The sequence below is a fragment of the Felis catus genome, chromosome B1, assembly GCF_018350175.1.
Source record: "Felis catus isolate Fca126 chromosome B1, F.catus_Fca126_mat1.0, whole genome shotgun sequence".
NCBI lineage: Eukaryota > Metazoa > Chordata > Mammalia > Carnivora > Felidae > Felis > Felis catus.
Window position 1 is genome coordinate 144,564,580 of NC_058371.1, and position 21,003 is coordinate 144,585,582.

At 44.0% G+C, this 21,003-nt stretch overlaps 1 protein-coding gene across 1 annotated transcript in view; it reads right to left on the reverse strand.

The window, feature by feature from the left end:
- Window positions 1–20,970, reverse strand: part of PARM1 (prostate androgen-regulated mucin-like protein 1) — a 112,536-nt gene extending 91,566 nt beyond the window's left edge. Inside the window, exon 1 of the mRNA XM_023253043.2 lies at window positions 20,697–20,970. Coding sequence (XP_023108811.2) covers window positions 20,697–20,739 — 43 coding nt within the window. The 5' untranslated portion in view covers window positions 20,740–20,970. The remainder of the gene's footprint in view (window positions 1–20,696) is intronic.
- Between the last annotated feature and the right edge of the window lie 33 nt (window positions 20,971–21,003).

Consider the following 21,003-nt stretch of genomic DNA (forward strand, 5'->3'; position numbering starts at 1 on the left):
GGTATATATATGTGGTATATATATGTGGTATATATATGTGGTATATATATGTGGTATATATATGTGTGTGTATATATATGTATATATATGTATATATATATATATATACATATATATACACACACATATATACACACACATATATATGTGTATATATATATGTATACACACACACACACACACACACACACACAGGAATATTACTCAGCCATAAAAAAGAATGAAATCTTGCCATTTGCAACCACATGGATTATTTAGAGCATATAATGCCAAGTGAAATAAACCAGTCAGAGAAAGACAAACACCGTATGATTTCACTCATATATGGAACTGAAGAAACAAAGGAGCACGGGGAAAAAGGAAAACCAAGAAACAGACTCTTAACTATACAGAACAGATTGGATGGTTACCAGAGGGGAGGGTGGTGGGGGGAAGTGTGAAATAGGGGATGGGGATTAAAGAACACAGATATTGTGATGAACACTGAATAATGTACAGGATTACTGAATCACTATATTGTACACCTGACACTAATATAACATTGCATATTACCTACACTGGAATTTTAAAAAAAATTAGAAGGAAAAAAAAAAGCCCTTTTCAGGAAGCAAAGAACATAGATGTTCTCTTAAATCCAAGCTGCTATTGTTGAGAGTTCGACCAGAAGAGGCACAGCTTCAGACAGAAGATAAATGAAGTCACCTTGGCTAGCACAGACCTGGTGAAGTACCACCTGGCTCATGTCAGTGAACTTTGTACCTCTAGTTCAAGCTTTCTGTGTCTTCCTAGAAACCCAACAACAATGACGTCAAAGAGAAATTGGGTCCTTTTCTCCAGAACTCCCTTCCCTTCACACACCATCTCAGCAGGCTTTTAATTTTTCCGGGGTAGTTCTTGCATCAATAGTGAATGACCTCTTCCCACCAATTCTGAGAAGAATTTATCATGGAGATTGAGGCTTAGAGCTTCGGAGGTTATATTCCAGATCTGCTCCTGGCTTCTGCCTCATGTGCCGTGTAGTCCCAGGCAGCTGCCATTCCAAGTCTGGAGAGGAGGTGGAGAGGTGGCCAGGCGGGTCATGATAGAACTGGTAGCCTCCAAACTGGCCAGCTTGACTTGCCAAGGGAGACAAGCTGTTTCACCAGACCTGACCCACTTTCCTTCCTCTTCCCATCAGGCCCCTCAGGGTTTGAGCCCCAGCTGGCTCATCTGCTTTCTTCGGTCTGATGTCTCTGGAGAGGCCAGGATGTTCTCAGATGTCAGTGGTGGGGATCGCTTTTCAGACTTTAATGGTTCTTGTCACTCCTTTCATTCTGGAAGAATTATCATAAAGAACAATCTTCCATGGAAAAGATTGGTCATCCCAAGCATGTGCCCCAAAACAGATACATGAGCTGGTTGACTTGCTCAACCCTTATATAACCTCAGATTTCCTGATTAACTCCTTTAATCTTAATTGTTTTAGAAAAAAAAAAAATCAAAGCTTCTAAAGCTCTTTACTCCTAGTCTCCTGGGCACTGATGTTGGGTCCCAAGCTGTTTGACCACATTGCTTTGGCAAAACAATGGGTCTCCCTGGGATTTTAAAAATATAATGAGGCTGTTCTCTTGCTTTGTAACTATTTATCTCAGCATGGACTCAGTTCTCATCAAGGAGCTTTGTTTATAGCTTTACATTTTTTTACTCCTTTGAGAATAACCCAAATCAATAAAGACTTTAGACAGCAGACCTCTCACTTTTCTTGGAATATTTCTCTTGCTTATATAAGCAAAACTATCTAGGTAATTACATCTCCTGTAAGAGAAATTATACTTTTTCCGGGGAAAAGAATTTCAAATATTGATTTTCACTCTGCCCTATCAGGAAAGCTGTAATTCCAAAACAACATTGCCTAGGTAGAACCAAACAAATGTCCATGTCCTACCTAATCAGAAGATGTGGATGTATATGAGTATAGCTATTGAATATACAGATTATCCAGCATTTTATGGAGAGGAAGAGTTGAGTTTTAGATATTACAAAAAATGCATGAATCCACTGAATATTAATTTTCTTAAAAAAACATCCTTTCTCACGTTACCTGGTCTCCTCCTTTTTAAATTCTTCTAATTATTTTGGTAAGGGAGGATGCAAGTAAGAAAGGAGGAAAACACACATCCCACCCACAAATACACCGGCAGAGAAGTGAAACAACGCCCTCAAATTTGCCCCATGCCTCCCAAACAGCATACATGCTACAAGTCATGCCATTATTACAACGTTCCTGAAGCATCTAGAGTATTCTCGAAGTTCAGCTGGCTGCATAAGCAGAATTGCTATTGCTTAGCGCAACCCATTCTGTGATCTAAGGAGAGTCATTAAAAATCTCATTAATTTAGACCATTGGTTTTCAATGAGGCTGATAAGTTTAGAAATATGTGAAGGCATTTCCTTCCCTCCCTTTTTTTTCTCTCTCTCTCTCTACTTTTCTTTTATCTTCCTTGTCACAATGTCTGTAGGTGCTACTGTTTATGTAGTGGTCAGGGACCAGGGATGCTGTCTCTTTATGCTATGTCCCCTCCAAATGCCGACAGCACTCTCATTAAAAAATACCCGATTTAAACGGTCTCAACCAGCCCTCTACAATCAAGGGAAATAGAAATTAAAAAGTTAACAAGTAAAATAAAAAATACCTGATGCGACTGCAGCTGCTATCTTGAATAAAAAGTTAACTTATAGTTGATTAAATTATTGCCTGCTTCTTTTATCAGTGGGGGGAGTGCCTCTCACGAACATGGCTTAGAAGTGAAAATAATACAGCTGGCATGGGCTGAACCGTGTGCCGGCAAAAAGATATGTGGAAACCCTAACCCCTAGGCACCTGTGAATGTTACCTTAGTTGGAAATCTGGTCTCGGAAGATATAATCAAATTAAGATGAGGCCATACTGGATTAGGGTTGGCCCTGACGCAATATGACTGAGTGACCGGTGTCCTCGTAAAGGGAATCTGGACACAGACGCAGAGGGAAGAAGGTCACGTGAAGACGGAGGCAGAGATTGAAGTTAATGCTTCCACAAGCCAAGGAATGCCTGGGGTTACCAGGAGCTGGAAGAAGCGAGGAAGGGTCCTCCCCTTGAGGCTCTGGAGGGAGCATGGCCCTGCTGAAACCTTAATTTCCAACTTCCAGCTTCCACAACAGTGAGAGAATACATTTCTGTTGTTTTAAGCCATCCAAGTTTGGGGTAATTTGTTATGACAGCCCTAGGAAACTAAGACAATAGCTAATCTATATTTATCCCAAACTTGGCAGTTTGGCACAGTCCGAGGGAGCATGCAGTTTGCAGCGGAATGGGGGGAGTGATGTTTGGGTACAGGCCACTTACTGGCATCTTCTGCTGCCGGGTGACAGAGAAGGCAGGAGCCGGTGTCCCCTCCTACCCGGGAGAGCACACTTTCCTTTGAATACCTCTACCTATGAAGCCTTTAAAGGACAATCTTTACTGGATTCTCTTCGCTGAAGTGAAATTTTATTGCATAAGTATGTGCCGCTAAGGGTGGTTGTCCAAAGACAGCACGCTTGTTTGGAGAGCGATTACAATTCCTTTCCAAATTTCACGAGCTGCTGTGTGATCCTGTGAAGCAGGCTAACAGGGTCTCCTCTCCTTTCTGTGCTTCCCCTGGGACCTTCTGATGTCCCTTGCATTCGTGGAGCCTCTCACCATGCAGCTCCTTACCCAGGAGCTGTCCCAGCTCCCAGGCCACTCTCCGCTCCCAGAATGTTTTCGTCCTACGGGCTACTAGAGGCTCTCTGCCCTTCTATGTGCCAGTCCATGGCAATAAATAAATTACTCTCAGCTACTCTAATGCATTACTTCTTTTTTTTTTTAAGCTTTTTTTTTTTTTTTTTGAGAAAGATAGAGCATGAGCAGGGGAGGGCAGAGAGAGAGAGGGAGAGAGAGAATCCCAGTCTCCACACTGTCAGCACAGAGCCCCACACAGGGCTTGAGTTCACGAACCCCAAGATCATGACCTGAGCTGAAACCAAGAGTCAGACGTTTAACGGACTGAGTCATCCAGACACCCCAATGGTTTACTTCTTTCAGAGATCATGAAGCCTTTAATCCTAACTCTAAGTGGAGGAGTGCTGGGGAACAATGAAGAAGGGGCTTTGGAGTCTTTAAAGACGGGGCACTCCTATTCCTATAAATATGAGATTTGTAGTCTAATTTCAGCCGCTAAGGAGCTGTGAGATCTTGGGTCTCCATCTTTGAACTTCAGATTCGTCAGTTCAACCCAGTAAGTCCTGAGCACCTACTGTGTATACACTCACAGCTGGGCAAGGGATATGAAGCTAAGACGGCATTCTTCCTCTCCAAAGGCCGGAAGTCTAAAGGGGTAATGTATGCAAACAGCTGAAGGGGAACTCTGAGCTTACAGGATGAAGAGAACTTTGGCTGGCAGCCAATGGAGTACAGCTTTCTAGAATGAGGAACTGGCAGGGCGAAGGGCTGAAGGTAGTGGCGTGTGCTTCCATCCTGGGGAAGACTTCCCAAACAAGAATCATCTATCTGTTTCTGTAGCCTCTCATACCATGAGTACCCGCACTATCTCTCTTTCGTTCTGCCTCTAACTCAGATCTTAAGCCACTTGCTAAGGAGTTTGGACTTGTTTCTGTAAGAAATGGGGGGTTTCTGGGAAATTCTTTATAAAAACTTTGAATAATGGGAAAATTTAATCATCTACAAAAAATGGGAGAGAAGAGTGCAATGGACTCTTATGTACCCTTTGCCCAGTTTCAAGAATTATCAACCCAAAATCATTTTTTTTCTGTTAACCACCCCCCCCCCCCACACACACACACAAAACTATTTTCTCTAGGATTTTGAAGCAAATACTAGGCACAGTGGCACTTCTTATGTAAATATAACAGTGTGTATTTCTAAAAGATAAGGGCTGTGGGGCACCTGGGTGGCTCAGTCGGTTAAGCGTCCAACTTTGGCTCAGGTTGTGATCTCAAGGTTCATGAGTTCGAGCCCCATGTCAGGCTCTGTGCTGACAGAGCTTAGAGCCTGCTTCGGATTCTGTGTCTCCCTCTCCCTCTGCCCCTCCTCAACTCATGCTCTCTCTCTCTCAAAAACAAATGAACATTTAAAAGGGCTATTGCTAAAAACATATGGCTATGTCATTGTCATACTGAAACGATAATACATTAATATCATCAAATGTCTAGGCAATGATTAAATTCCCAATTGTCTCAGAAATATCATAATTTATTCTTACAGTTTTGGTTCGATCCAAGTAAGGTCCACAATTGTGACAGGTCACTGTGTCTCTCTTAAAGTCTCTTTTTCATCGATAAATCCTGCCTCCCCACCTTTCTCTCAATCTCCCTTTTTTCCTTGCAATTTATTTATTGAAGAAACCAAGTATGTCTGTGTTGTAGAGTTGTCTGTGGTCAGAAGTTTGTTGATTCCACTTCTGTGGTGTTACTTAACACCCTCTTTGGGCCTCTGTATTTCCTGTGACTTCACAGTTGGATGTGGAGGCTTGATCAGATGTGGGTCCCCTTCAGTGTGGGAAGCCTATTTCACAGGGGATGGTGTACCTTTCCATCAGGAGCTATAATATCTGGCTATGCCACCCTTCACGGTGTTGTCAGCCAGTGAGGGTCAGTGCCAAGATTCACTAACTCATCAGGTGATACAATATGGTGCTATTCTGTTTCTACCATGCCACCTTCATTTATTAGCTAGGATACCTATATAAAGACAGTCATCCCATCATCTAGTATGTGGTCACCCCGTGGGACACAGCACAAAATAAAGGCAAAAATAAGATCAATCAATCAAGAATTTTAATTCTATCTATCTCTTATTTCCCAAAATAACAGCCTCCTCCAAGGGGGACCAATGAAGCTGTGTGCTGTTACTGTTTTGTTCCGGTATCACAATTAACTCGTGAGTTTGAACAATGTGATCCAATCCACTACAGTTATCCTTACTGGCATTCAATTTGTTCCATCTTTGGCCAGTGGGAGCCTCATTAAGTGGTTCTGAGTCTTTCTGACAGGAGCCTGGTAGCCTTTGACAGCATTCTTACTACGTGGTAGAACAAGATATTCTAGGCTCATCTTATGTATTTTCTAACACAGACGGGGAATTCACCACTTCTCTAAGAAGCCTTCGTTCTTTTTAAAATTTTATTTATTTGTTTTTGAGAGAGAGACAGACAAGAGTGAGAGAGCATGTGTGAGAGGAGGAGGGCCAGAGACAGAGGGAGAGAGAGAATCCCAAGCAGGCTCTGTGCTGTCATCACAGAGCCCAAGTCGGGGCTTGATCTTACGAACTGTGAGATCACAACCTGAGCTGAGATCAGGAGGCGGACACTTAACCGACTAAGTCATCCAGGCACTCCTCCTTTGGTGGAAATGGGGTTTAGCAGCCACAATCAGAGCACCTAGAAGACTCTTAAGGAGACCTAGGGTTGCTTCTCCTCCTTCGGTGGGGAGCAGGCAGTTTGGCCTGGCCTGAATGATTTCCAAAAGAGTGGTGAGAGACTGTGAGAAGGGAAAGGGTGGCCAGTGACCATTCGGGAGTTACTGTGACAGTCTAGGAAAAGATGACAAAGTCCTCGGTCAAGTCTGTAGATGCGGGGATGGGGAAGAGGACCAGAGTCGAGAGAGAAACTTCCGAGACCAAATTTACATAGTCTGATTTGGCCATTCAAGACAGTAGGGGCTAAGGTGGGTAAAAGATGACAAAGCCTAGCTCTGTCACTTATCAGCTGTGTGATTACTTAACTTCTGAGACTCAGTGACCTGAACTGCAACATGGGATCGGTACTGTCTCTCCCATGGGGTTGTTAGAGGAGGATTAGATGAAGTGGCAAAGGAAATCAACATCATAGTATAGTGCGATACCTACTAAAACTAAAAATTACAAATGCGAAATCTCTGCCTTATACTAGCATGTTTATGAGCCTTATTTGGAATACAAAGGGGTTGCCCTATATGCTCATGGGCTGTTAGTAATGGATGCTTTCACATTTGTTTAAACCACATTTTATTGATTATTTTATCAAAAAGATGATATAACAAATTTAATGTTGCTGAAGAAAAACAAATCCTATATTCTTTGCGGACTGTTTTTCTTATTTGATGTCTAAGATGACAGATTTCATTTTAGAGAAGCTTAGAATAATGTTTTCATTTAAAATTGCTCCCATAAGTGACCAAAAAAAAATCAAAATCAAGATATTAAAAATGAATGAAGTATCTGAAATACTGATCAGTTAAGTCAGAGTTTCTTAAAATACTGAGACAGTTGTTCTGATCAATGATTTATGTAGCGCTCTGGTTTTACAAAATATAATATTACTTTAAGTCAATTCCTTCCCAGAACCTTCCCTGCCTATTACGTCAGTGATATCCTGTAAACCTTCCTGAGGTTTCTGCTTTTCTAAGATATAGTTTTTTTTTAAAAAAAAATTTTTTTTTCAACGTTTATTTATTTTTGGGACAGAGAGAGACAGAGCATGAACAGGGGAGGGGCAGAGAGAGAGGGAGACACAGAATCGGAAACAGGCTCCAGGCTCTGAGCCATCAGCCCAGAGCCCAACGCGGGGCTCGAACTCACAGACCACGAGATCGTGACCTGGCTGAAGTCGGACGCTTAACCGACTGCGCCACCCAGGCGCCCCTCTAAGATATAGTTTTTGAAGGCTCCATCAGAAGGATTTCTGAATCAAGATTTTGAGGATAAAAATAGCTATCCAGCAGTTACTATAGCCACATTAAATGTTGATAAAGAGGAACTGAATTATTGATACTATCTTTACTTTTTTAATTGTGAAGGTAATACAAACTATTAAAAAAATTTCAGACACAACAAAAGAGCATAAAAAGCAACACTGATCCAAAGCCCACCTGCCAGAAATAACCACTGGATTCTTCTGAATCATTTTCTGTGCAGGCACGGACATAAAAATGCTTTCAATATTTCATCACAATGTACATTTATTCTGTAACTTGCTTTTCTGATACAATTGTGAAATATAAAGTGACAATTATTATTTCAACAGATCGCAACCATTTAATGTGTTAGTACATAAATAAACCAACCCCCTCATTCATCCAAACACTTGCTTGGTATTAGGTGGTTGAATGAACCTTGAATGTATGCTAGTTTACTGGATTAGTGCTTTATACCTAGACATTTACATTATTTCCAATGTACTAACATTTTAATTATTTTTGCCAACATATTAATATTTTTACAAGTTCTTCACCAAGGGTTGCCTGGGTAGCTCTGTTGAACAGCTGACTCTTGGTCTCAGCTCAGGTCTTCGTCTTGGGGTCATGAGTTCAGCCCCATGTTGGGCTCTGCAATGGGCGTGAAACCTACTTAAAAAAACTACTTAAAAAAACGTTCTTAACCAAAACAAACAGAATCAAGTCTGGGCCAGTAAGAGACACATTCTTGTCAATTTCTGTGTCTATTTATAGTTTCCATAATAAGAAAAAAAACAGTGGGGGGGGGCAGCTTTTAAAAACTGTTACAAAACAAGAGACAATGATCCCTTACTGACATTTAATTTTTTTTAACAAAAACTTGGCTGTAAATTTCCTAATCTCAAAAATCACATCTCTCCCTCTTTCTGATAACCCTCCAAACTGGAACGGTTCTCAGTGATGTAATAATTTTTGCTCCTTCGGCAGCCACATTTGTCTTCGAGATTTGGGGAAACTTGTCTTGTGGATGCACGTTCCTTTCCCTTCCTTTATTTAAAAAAAATTCACTTGAGGGGCGCCTGGATGGTTCAGGGGGGTAAGCATCCAACTCTTGATATTGGCTCTGGTCATCATGTCACGGTTGTGGGATTGAGCCCCGTGTTGGGCTCTGCACTAACAGCACGGAGCCTGCTTGGGACTCTCTCTCAAAAGAAATAAATAAAAACTTTAAATAATGTTACTTGAATAGCTTTATTGAGATGGACTACACAAATATAAAATGAGGCAGCTACTTTTTAAAACAGTCTGACAGTTCCTCAAAAATTAAGCCTAGAATTACCATAGGCCCTGCTTTCCATCTCAGTCGGGGACACGGTCTTTCCCAGAGCGGGGAGGTGGGGGAATGGTCACCTGTCGTCCAGAGTCATGCCCACACCCCCAGAGACAGTTCCCTGCTGGTCCTCCAGCATCGGGGCAGACTCACTGTCCTTTGCCCCTCCCCAGTTTACAGTCAATGCTGCTACACTTCAAGATGCCTGGGCGCCTTCCCGCCCCAAGAATGGGCAATGGACCTCACTGGTCAAGCAAGGCAGGTGTTTTCAATGCGAAGTGTCATCTTTTCTATTCTTTGGTTTGTTTGTAGGTTGCGCTTCAAGTACAATCTTAAATTTTACCATTGCCCCTGAGGCTTCCAGACAAGTATGTGGTTATATCCTAAGCTCCTGTTCTTTTTGGCAGCTGCTATATAATGAAATGTTTCTATGTGAGCCGGAGAGTTCCATGAACATTTGTTGGATAATGAAGCTGAGGGATATGCCAGCCTGGGTGATTTTAACACCAGCCTTGTCAGGGGGTGTCAGCCCCGCAGGTCGGTAACACGTGCTCTCGGGATGCAGGTTTGATTTAGTCAAGGCTTTAATCACTTCCATCCATTGCTTGGACTAAAACACAATTCATATTTCAGAATGACCAGTGAAGGCAGAATGCAGAGTCTTTAAGGCCAAGAAAACTCCCCATTCTGTTCAAGTTTATTAGTAAATAACTTATGCTCTCAACACTCAGCATCTGAATTTACTTAACTTTCTCAAACATCACTGGGAAACCGCCAGTCATGCTTCCTTCAGACTCAAATTACTTTTCACCATCGGGTTGTTTTTAGTTATTCAGAAAATTCTCAAAAATGTTCAAATAGTGGAGGTATCTTTATCTTTCTAGCTGAGCTCAAAGGTGACATTTTCTTTCTTTCTTTTTTTAATGTTTATTTATTTTGAGAGAGCAAGCATGTGCACGTGCAAGGGAGAGGCAGAGAGAGGGGGAGAGAGAGAGAGAGCAGAGCCAGATGGATGCAGGGCTCCATCCCACGAACCATGAGATCATGACCTGAGCCGAAATCAGGAGCTGGATGCTCAACTGACTAAGCCACCCAGGTGCCCTAAAGGTGACATTTTCTTTTTTTCTTTAAAGTTTATTTGTTTTGTTTTGTTTTGTTTTTTTGAGTTAAAGGGAGAGAGAGCATGAATGGGAGGGGCGGAGAGAGAGGGTGAATCTTAAGCAGGCTTTGTACCATTAGCGTAGAGCCTGACATGGGGCTCAAACTCACGAACCAGGAGATCATGACCTGAGCTGAAATCAAGAGTCATATGCTCAACCCACTGAGCCACCCAGGTGTCCCAAGGTGACATTCTCTCTCTCTCTTTTAGTTGGGGAAGGAGGGAGAGAGAGAGAGGGAGAGACAGGGAGAGAGAGTGGGGAGGAACAGAGAGAGAGAGTGGGGAGGGACAGAGAGAGAGGGAGAGAGAGGATCCCAAGCAGACTCTGTGCTGTCGGCATGGAGCCCAACCTGGGGCTTGATCTCAGGAACAATGAGATCATGACCTGAGTCGAAACCAGGTCAGATGCTTAACCGACTGGGCCACCCAGGTGCCCCCCAAGGTGACATTTTCTTAATTGGCCAGAGAACTTAAGACATTTCAGCTATTTTAAAGTGACATCCATGGGGGGGGGTGGGGTGGGGAAGGCTTACATTTTTAAAAGAAGTGTTTTGTATGTGCATAGCTAAAAAAAAAAAAGCTGATTTTAAAGCTTAGCTTTTGTAACCCTCAATGAAAACTAAAGGCTGACTCATATTTTTAAAAAAACTAACTGGAAACACTAGACATAAGCACCTGATAGTAAGTGAGTTTGCCAATGTCTCCTTTTTGGGTGATCTAAGGTAAAATTTGAATTAAGTCTTCATTTTGGCCACCCTCAAAAATGTATTTTAGTCATTCAGTTCAACAAATATATTTTGGGCACACCCTAAGTGCCACATAGTATTTAGCACTGGGGATCCTACAGAAAACAACAGACAAAATCCCAGGGGGGCAGGGATGGGTAAGGGATGGAGGGAGATAGACATTAAAGAAAAAGCAGAGGGAAAGGCAGTTAAGGGGCGCTGGTAATATGGTATTGTGAGGTGCAACAGGCTGTAATTTTTAAAGTGCTGGTCAGGAGAAATCTCATTGAGAAGGTGCCATTTGAGGAAAGATTTTCGTGAGGTGAGGGAATTAGCCATCTGGAGAAAGGGATGCGCTAGACAGAGGAACCAGCCATCGAATGCTTTAAGAAAGCCAGTGTGGCTAGCGTGGGATGAGCGAAGAAGATGCAGAGGCCCAGGTCCAAGGATGAATGTGGTGGTGGCTCGTGGTGGTCTTAATGGCCACGGTAAGGACTTGGGATTTCACTCTGGGTGCAATGGGAAGCCACTGTAAAGCTGTGAATAGAATGATGACGTCATCTGATACATTTCTATTGGATACACTGTTGCTATGTAGAGAAAAGACTTTAGGAAGGCAAGGGCAAAAGTTGGTTGACCTATGAGCCAGCCACCACAATATTCCAAGAGAAAGAGAGCGTAGTTCACCCAGAGTGAGAGCAGTAGAGGTGGCAAAGGGTGTTTGAATTCTGTATCTATTTTAAAGGTAGGGCAAAGAGATCCTGAATGATTGGATGAGGGGCGTTGAGAGAAAAAGACTCAAAAGATTTTCAACCTGACTCAAAGAGGACTTGTGATTTTCAACCTGAGCAGCTAGAAAGTTGAGTTGCCATTAATTGAGATGGGGAAGGCTGCATTTGGAGCCTTTTGGTGGAGGGAAGTCCAGGAGTTCAGATTTGGATATGTTGGGCTTGAGATGACTATTAGATGTTCAACTATTGATTTTCTTCTGACCCAGTCAAAATTCATCATCCTCAAAGAATGCAAATTCTTTAAGGGTAGAGTTTTGTCTGTATTGTTCATTGACGTATCTTGGACAGAGTCTTGGACAATGTTTAGTATATGTAGGTTATTAATTAAAAATTAATTTAACAAATATCTGTGAAGCACTCATTGTATGTCTCATTCTGTTCTACATTCTTGGAACACAGTGGGGACAAAACGGCTAAAATTCTTGCCTCCTGCAACTTACAACCTAGGGGTGGGGGGCAGGCAAGCCAATGAAGTAAAAGAAATTAAACCTACTATATGTCGGCATACCTGCCTCATAAACATTTGTTGAATATTAACTAACATGGCACTCAATCCAGCAAAGGAGGAAACTCAATGTATATTATCATAACTCAATGAGGGGGAAAATTGAGATCTGGGGAGTTGGCACTCTATGCCAGCCTGACTTATGCCAAAGCCCATTCCACCGCACCGTGTTGCTTCTCACAAATCCCTTCCTCACCTGATAAATCTCAGGGCTGTGCTTCTCTTCCTATAAGGATTTAAAGGGGATTCTGTCCAAAATAGGGCTCTTTGAGGTGCAGGCGTAAGATGGCTGCCGGGAAGTGCACACCCTCGGGCCACTCAGCCCTCCTTACTGGATCCAAACCAAGCAGCAAATTCCTCTTGACATCTTGAAGCGTTTTCTCCCTCTACTTACCCTTTTACAATGCTGGGGTACCTTACTTACCTGCCATTAAATGCCACCGCATTGTTTTATCTGAAAGGCTCAATTTGCAACCTTTCACAAACCCAAAAAGGTATACCAATCGAAGTTTTACATTCATATAAATTTGAGGAGGAATCTCTTCCCCCCCCCTCAAAAAATGAAACCTGAGGCATTTTCCATTCCCAGGAGTGGCATAAGGGTGGGGGTGGTGGTTTGGTCTTCAGAAGCCCCACATTATTTTAATTATTACGCCCTATCACCACCACCCCCACCAACACATTCAGCCATCTGATATTCTCTGTCTCGTGCAAGGGACCACCCCCAGCCTCTCCCATGTAGCCTATGTAGAAATTCTGGAACAGCCATGATCCCTTCCTACTGTCCATTTCTGACCCAGTTTTCACATGTAATCTGAGGTCACACTTACTTTCCCACCAACATTTCCTAGAATGTAAATGATGAATGATCATTTATCCTTCAAAACTGATAATTCCCTCTCTTGCTCAGGCCTGTCTGAACAGCTCTTCAAAAAGGAGAATTCCAGAGCTCTCGCCTCCTGAATGCTGTCCCCATTACCCCTGTAATTTTTAAGACAAACATCCAGGGTTCCGTTCCTCATCAGCTGGGTGATGGCCACATTCATCTTGATGTTGCCTCTCAGGCAACATCCATCGATAGCAAGGATTCCTGACTGGCAGAGTGTGCCCGCCGATAACTTGCCTCTTTTCCCCAGCCAACAAAGAGGTGTTAGGGCCACCAGATCCTTTAGGACCTTCTGATGAACAGATGGGCATCTAGATTCCCTTGTGTTCTCATTCTCAGATGTGTTGAAATCCTTTCATAATCTGATATAACTTGACATGTTCCATGAACTCAGTAGAATGATGGTGTCTTAAACATTTCCCTAAACACGTATTGACAAGGCATTGTAGTGAATAAAGAGAGCATTCACTATTTGCATAGTGAATAAAGAGGGCCTCCTTTTATCCTTACAATGATTGTCATTGTTCTTCCTAAAGAATCCGAGTTATAGTACAAAGCAAGAATCATATAGCATGGAGTGTTTAACAGTCAAATAAATGTTCCACACCAGTATAATGGTATCTGTCTGTTGCCCATATGCGGGATCACAAAAGCTTTTCTAACAGAAACTGAAAAGATTTTCTAAGAAGCGGACAGCACCGGTAATAATCCGATGTCACAGATACAATAGTAAGTGAGCAAACTCTGTCAGTAATGAGGTTATGCTTCTGGACAACACAAAACTGGCAAGAATATCGTAATTTAAAAGGTAACATATATTTTCATCACCCCATTCAACCATGGCCAAAAAGCAAAACAAAACAAAACAAAACAAATCAAACAAAATCTTCTCCCTTCCAATTCTTTTCATGTTCAACACCTGCACTAGAGTTCCTCTGTCCTTATTTTCTCCCTCATAAAAAAGTAAATCAGGTGTCAGAATTTGGAAGATGTTATCATCAAAGTATTCTACCGTTCATCTTATTTTGTATCCTATAGACATGTTTTCTAAATACCACACTGGTAACTTCCCACAATGGTTTTCCACGAACAGCTACCTATTCACAGATTTTGCCTTAGGTATAAAAGGTGCAAATTCCCACCAGAGTCCAATTGCTTCAGGTTGTTGTGTTGTTTTTGTTTTTGTTTTTTTCCAATTTGCCTTGAAATTCTAATATGCTGCTTGAGGCTCCATACCTACAGATTTCAAGTATTCCAATAGACCTATACGGCAGGAATTATGTAAACCTTATATAATTAATATTTGTGAGATGTACGAAGATCCTGGCACAGAAGAAAGCATTGAAATCCAAAGCTATTCTCTAACTTTCTTTTTTAATCAGTTGCCAGCTGGATTCTAGAAGGCTTCTAGTTCCAGCTCTCAGGCAAGAACATTGCTACCATTTAAAATACGTATACTGTTGTGTTTTTTTTTTTTAAAGGAACGGCACAGGAGGCTAAGGTAATAGAGCCTCAGGAAGGCTACAGAAATCCCAATTGTTCAAAACCACATAACAGTGCTATCCTAGAGACAGCTGCTCTTAAATTTGTCTTCCCAAGAACAGACTGAAAAGGTACAGGACAACTAATGCTAGGTGAGGTGGGGTTCAAAATAGAGCTAATCCTGTATCAAACCCCTTGTTTAGGTGAACCGCAGATGAAAGGCCAAAGGTAGGGGTTCTAGATAAAATACGGGATGCCCAGTTAAATCTGAATTCGAGATAAACCACGAAGAATTGTTTAGTTTAAGTGTCCCAACTATTATGAGGGACATACTTAGAATACACTGTTTATTTGAAATTCAAATTAGACTGGGCAACCTGCGTTTTTATTTGCTAAATCTGGCAGCGCTAGCCAAAAGAAAACTAAAACAGCTTATTTTCAGTTGACATTATACCACCCTGTACCAATGAAACACATAGATGGAAAGAATTATGTAATTGTCTGTTTTGTTGTAATGATTTCTACATCACTGAGACCTTGGCAAAGGTCTCAAGGTTTATAAACGACATTAAAACAGGTAAAAGACAGATGAAAGAAACGGGCTACTTTGGCATAAGGATTATGACGAGCCCTTAATGATCTACACATCAGGAAATCTGATGTTCCATGAATTCTGTCATTTAAATAATTGAAGCTGTGACTAAAAATATAAGTAATGCCACACAGAAGTCCGTTTTATTTATTTATTTATTTATTTTTTAATTTTTTTTTTCAACGTTTATTTATTTTTGGGACAGAGAGAGACAGAGCATGAACGGGGGAGGGGCAGAGAGAGAGGGAGACACAGAATCGGAAACAGGCTCCAGGCTCTGAGCTGTCAGCACAGAGCCTGACGCGGGGCTCGAACTCCCAGACCGCGAGATCGTGACCTGGCTGAAGTCAGCCGCTTAACCGACTGTGCCACCCAGGCGCCCCAGTCCGTTTTATTTTATAGTCACCCCACTTGCACATTCACTGGACGACAACCTATTAGCCCTGCATTTCCAAGTAAAAAGCAATCATTGCCTAAGGCACGCACTCACTACCTGCCTACCTCTTTTCAGAATTGCCACTGTCTTCTAAATGAAACATTATTTTTTCCCAAACAACTGTTTCATTCAGTATCTTATTAGCAAAGCAAATATTTGATTCCGAAACTAACATGTCCAACTTAAGTGACAGATACTTGCAAAAGAAAGCAAACTGTTGTAAAGGCTATGGGTGTTAAGACAGCCAATCCCTTTTGAAAGTATTTTTAAAATGTCCATTGTTTCCAAATTCTGTGGCCACCTCCTCACCTACCCACCCCTGCAGAGAAAACTCTTGCTTAAGAATGTCTGATCAAACATCAGACATTGGCCAATATTTTCCTTATGAAAACACACAATTAAACCTGGCCCAAATGCTCAAGGTAAATTAGAGATCTGACCATTACTGATGATTTTGGGCCTGAGAGACAGAGACAGAGAGAGAGAGAATGAAAGAGAGCCATTCTGGATCATTCAGATAACCATGAGCTGCCTATTCCTAAATTCTTGGATCTGAATCATCCAAAATTTATGGCTCTAGGAATCTGACTTTAAGGTTTAGCTGAGTTGGGCTTCTGAAACACACACAGTTTGCAAAAGGCTTTGTGGAAGAAATACAGTCCTTCATGAGACTTGACTTCTATTCGTCACAGAGCATTTTTTGGACTGTTGTGCTAATGCCGGGAGGACATATTATTAACCTTTTCAAATTAGGCATTTAGTAGGCTCAGTTGAATATTTTCTTAATTTGCACATTAAGGTTTGCCAGAACAGCTGGCACTGTGCTAGGATATTAGTTGAGATCTTTGATTTACATAGTCTAAGCACAAGCACAGAAACTCTATTTCCGAGAGGGGGACGTGATGGGTAACAATCACTAGTAAACTTTATTTACAAGAGTAATAAAAACAACAGTGGCTAACACTTATTCAGTGCTTACCACGTCCCGGGCACTGTAGGTATATTCAGTCACTTAACAGTTTCATCAACCTTATGAGGTTTTACTTTCCCAATTTTGTAGAGAAGAAAACGCAGAATGGTTCAGTTTCTTGTCCTAAATTACACACTTAGTACGTAGTAAAACTTAGCTTTGTACCTAGGCAATCTAGAATCTTCCCGCTTACCACTTTGCGTGCGGCACTGCCTCGGTAAAGGTATCAGATAACAATGAAGAGCTTCCTCCTTCTCAGGTCAGGTTTCATGGGAAGGAGGTGTCACTTCTTTGTGCTACTGACTTCAGGGGAACAGGAGATAACCAGGCTAGAGGACCGTGAGCAACCCGTCACCCCCACTCCCAGACAACCACGGATAACCTCACTGTTCTTAAATGTGTGTGCATGTTTGGTTTATTTTTAATAGGTTTATGATATGATTTATGGTGAGGCTTTCCTATGCTTACGATAAGCTCTTGACCTATATATCAGGATCGGCAGTGAGAACACAGCCATAAATGTGTAGGGTGGGGTTGCCCTTCCATGATAAGGACATTCTAGATGTTAGTCACCTGGAGAAGAGCTACCTGATAAGCCCAGAGCACAAACAGGATCTCTAGCTGGTGGCCGACTGCAGTCTAGCTCTCCTGGTCTTGACCACCAAAGGGCAACCAGTCGTTGCCTAGGGCAACCTAAGTACTGGGGTAAGATATGATAGTTTCTTGGCAGAGAGAGCAGGGATAGACAAGGCAGTCTCTCCAGGACAGGAAAGTAGGATCATGGGGTTTGTGTTTCTTTTACCTGTGTTTGCTTCCCTTTTGTCCCCCTTGAGTGTTGGAAAAGGGCTTTGTAAAGTTCTAGTATATCTCAGATGTCTCAGTGAGGAAGTTTTTTTTTTTTGCAGGGGTGGGGGAGAGCGCAAGCAGAGGAAGGGCAGAGAGACGGGGACAGAGGATCTGAAGCGGGCTCTGCACTGACAGGCTGATAGCAGAATGCCCAGTTTGGGGCTGGAACTCACGAACCACAAAATCATGACCTGAGCAGACGCTCAACCAACTGAGCCACCCAGGTACCCTTGAGTGAAGAAATTTTTAAACAATTCAGCCATAGAACACCAAGAGGTGGCAATGATGGTGGTGGGCAAGGAGAAGAGAATCCAGAAGGGAGAGGGAAAGGAATGAAGATGGAAACTTCCTGCACCCTGCCATCCTCCCTCCTTCCCTCCTCAGTTCTACAGCCAAAACGTGATGGTGCCAGCTTGTATTTCAATTTGGAGGCAGGACTCCCATGTGCCTTGTACAGAGAGATGTTTGAGAATGGTCTGTAAAATACCCTTAACAGTTTAGGCCGCAGTCAACTTTGAAAGAACTGAAGATGGTCCAAGCTTTCTCTCTTCCTTCTTTTTAAAATACAAGTGAATAAGTGTCAAGATTACTTTTGTTGACAATGCCCACATATTTGCAAGGGTTCAAGTGTCCATTATTCAGGCAGGAGTAAGTGCTATGAATATACCGAGTGGATTTACTAAGCTACAAAATGTCCCCTGCCAAACCCCATTCCTGGCTCAAGAAGGTATCACCTGAAGAATTTTACTGGAGGGGTGAAAAAGAAGGAAGAGGAGAAGGTAGAAGAAGAGGAGGAGAAGTTGGAGGAGGAGGAGGAAGAGGAGAGGAGGAGGAAGATTACAGAAGAACACAAAAGTAGCAACTACTGGGTGAAACTAACCAGAGCTTCACCAGAGGAGCTGGGAGTCCCTGAAACATACATGCCACACTCATTTCAGGAACCCTCACCCCTCTCTCCTTTACTGACGCTTCTATTGTTTTTCCTAGAAAAATGCTATTTTGGTTTCTGAAAACACCCTACTTTGGGATGCAAAGAATCACATGAGGTATTTATGCCAATTTTTATATTATTTTCCTGACAACTAACTGCAAATAGCCTCCCCTAAAGAGATTCCTTCAGATGGAAGGTTGAAAGACATGCAGAAACGTTAACTATGTTTCCAGGGTCAGGAGAGCCCCCAAACTGGGAGGCTGTGGCTTTCTCCCTTCAGAACCAACCCCCCCCCCCATGTGTACATGGATGGGGATCAGGCTACTCTGTATGTCCACCAGCCCTCTCTCTCCACTGATGGACAAGGGCAGTAGTCTCCCCTCCAGAATAGCTGGGCTAAACTCTAAAACTGACCAAGAAAAAAAATGTTGAGTTCCTTAGAAAAAAAAAAAGCTACAATACACTGCCTAGTAGGGTTAATCTGGGTAGTGCCAACTGCCATAGCTATCAATAGAAATTAAAAAGACAATGGAGCCCCTGGGTGGCTCAGTCATTGAGCCTGACTTCAGCTCAGGTCATGATCTCAGGGTTCTTGGTTCCAGCCCCTCTTCCGGCTGGGTGTTGACAGCTCAGAGCCTGGAGCCTGCTTCGGATTCTGTGTGTGTGTCTCTCTCTCTCTCTGCCCCTACCCTGGTCACGTTCTGTCTCTCTCTCTCTCTCTCTCTCTCTCTCTCTCTCTCTCTCTCAAAAATAAACATTAAAAAAACTGAAAAAAAAAAAAAGACAAGCCACAAGATAAAATTAGGAAACAAACCTATCTATGGGCTCTACTGGCTCACTCAAGTTTTTCTGAGCTTTGAGCTTCATGAAAAGATTCCTAGCGAGGAGAAAAGTAAAGGCACCTTTCGTGTCATTTCGTAAACACCTCTTGCCTGGAGTGGGGCTGGAATTGCCTCACATGGCAACCCCGTGGTTTGGGATGGCGGCTGTTACACCTGCTAGGATCCTGGCGCTCCCCGCTGAGGCTGTGTAGCCAAAGCGCCCAGAGTGTTCCGGAACCTCCGCAGACGCGATTGCTAACCGTGCGGATACCAAAACGAAAGGTTTTCTCAGGCTTTCAGCAAGTCGAGAAAAACAAAAACAAAAACAAAAATGAAACAAAACACGCTATACTCTCAAGTCTGGAAACTTTTCCTGGAAACTGCATCCTCTTTTGTGAGCTGTCAGGAAACTCCTGGCTTCTTTTCCAAGGATTGTAACGACCGCTGCCCACAATTACAGGAGCCCAAGCGATTCAGGAGGAAAAGAATTCACGGACTATAGGCAGCAGTCAAATCGGCTTGTGCCATATGGCTTTGGAACATTCTTATCGAAACATGCCGGTGTCCGCGTACTCCGCTGCTTGTTCCACTGCCACCTTATCCAGAGTCAGCTGTCCCTTGTCCGGCTGCATTTTCTGGAAAAGCTGGGTACCCAGCACCAGACTGAAAGCGTTGTTTGAATGTACCCCGGCCCCCACTAAGCCGAGCTCAGTCCTGATCCCCTCTCCACAGCCCCTGCCAGAGGCCGCGCTCGGTGGTCCCGAGACCCGCGAGACGCGCGCGGCGAAGACGTCCCGAATTGGTGTCGGGGGCGGGGGGTAGTTTTAGCCAACTTAACGGGTTGTGCCACGGTTTCTCCCCTTTTGGGGAGGCTCCGGGTCACGGGATAGAATTGCAACCCCAGGTTTGATCGCGAGTCAGGCAGCTGCCGGTGGGGCTGTTAGTGCCGCATCATCCCCAAGCGCACCTCCTCAGAGACGCGGGAGACCGGAGAGCAGAGACCGCCAAGTCTCAGGGACCGCAACCAGACCCGCCGCGCGCGCAGCCACCGCTTAGAGCCATCCAGATGCCATCCCCGCCCCCCCCCCCCTTCTCCCGCTTTCTCTTCCCTCCCAGGGTCCAACCGACTCAAGAAGTCGGCTGCCCGACTCTGGCAGGGTGTGCTCGGAGACCCGAAAAGCCTCAAGTCGCCATCAGTGTCGCCCACCAGGGTTCGAACGCGTCGCGCAGCCACCTGTTCCACAAAGCCCCGAGTTTGTGCGGGCGCGGGCTGCGACAGGAAGGACCCCGTCACCCCCTCGGTCTCGCACAGCCCAGGCTCTCCACAGGCTCCCACCACCCCAAATTCAAGTGCGCACATACCTTCACGCAACTCCGGAGGCTCGCGCCACTCGGGCCGCCCGCGCGCGGTGACTTACTTCCCGGTGTCCCCGCTCCAGCCCCAGCCCCAGCCCCGGCCGCCGGAGCCCCTCCCGCGCCCGGCCGCTCAGGCAGGACGGCGCCCCCAAATACCTGCCGTGAAGATGCAGAGAGCGAAGAGAGTCGTGCAGACCATGGTACCCGGGTGTTCGGTGCCGAGCTCCGGGAATGACCGAGCGCTCCGGGCGCGTACGGCTCCTCCTCTGCCCGGCTGGCTGCCGCGGGAGCCGGGAGGCGAGGGCGGCTCTGCGCACTCAGCCCCGGCGGCTCGGGCTTGTTCCTGCGGCTGACGGAGAAGCCAGGCAAACGCGGTGCGGCTCCGTCAGCTGCGTGTGCTCCCGCGCCCGGCGCGTTTCTGCTCCATCCCAGCCGCCCGAGCCGGGGCCGCCTCTGCCGCCGC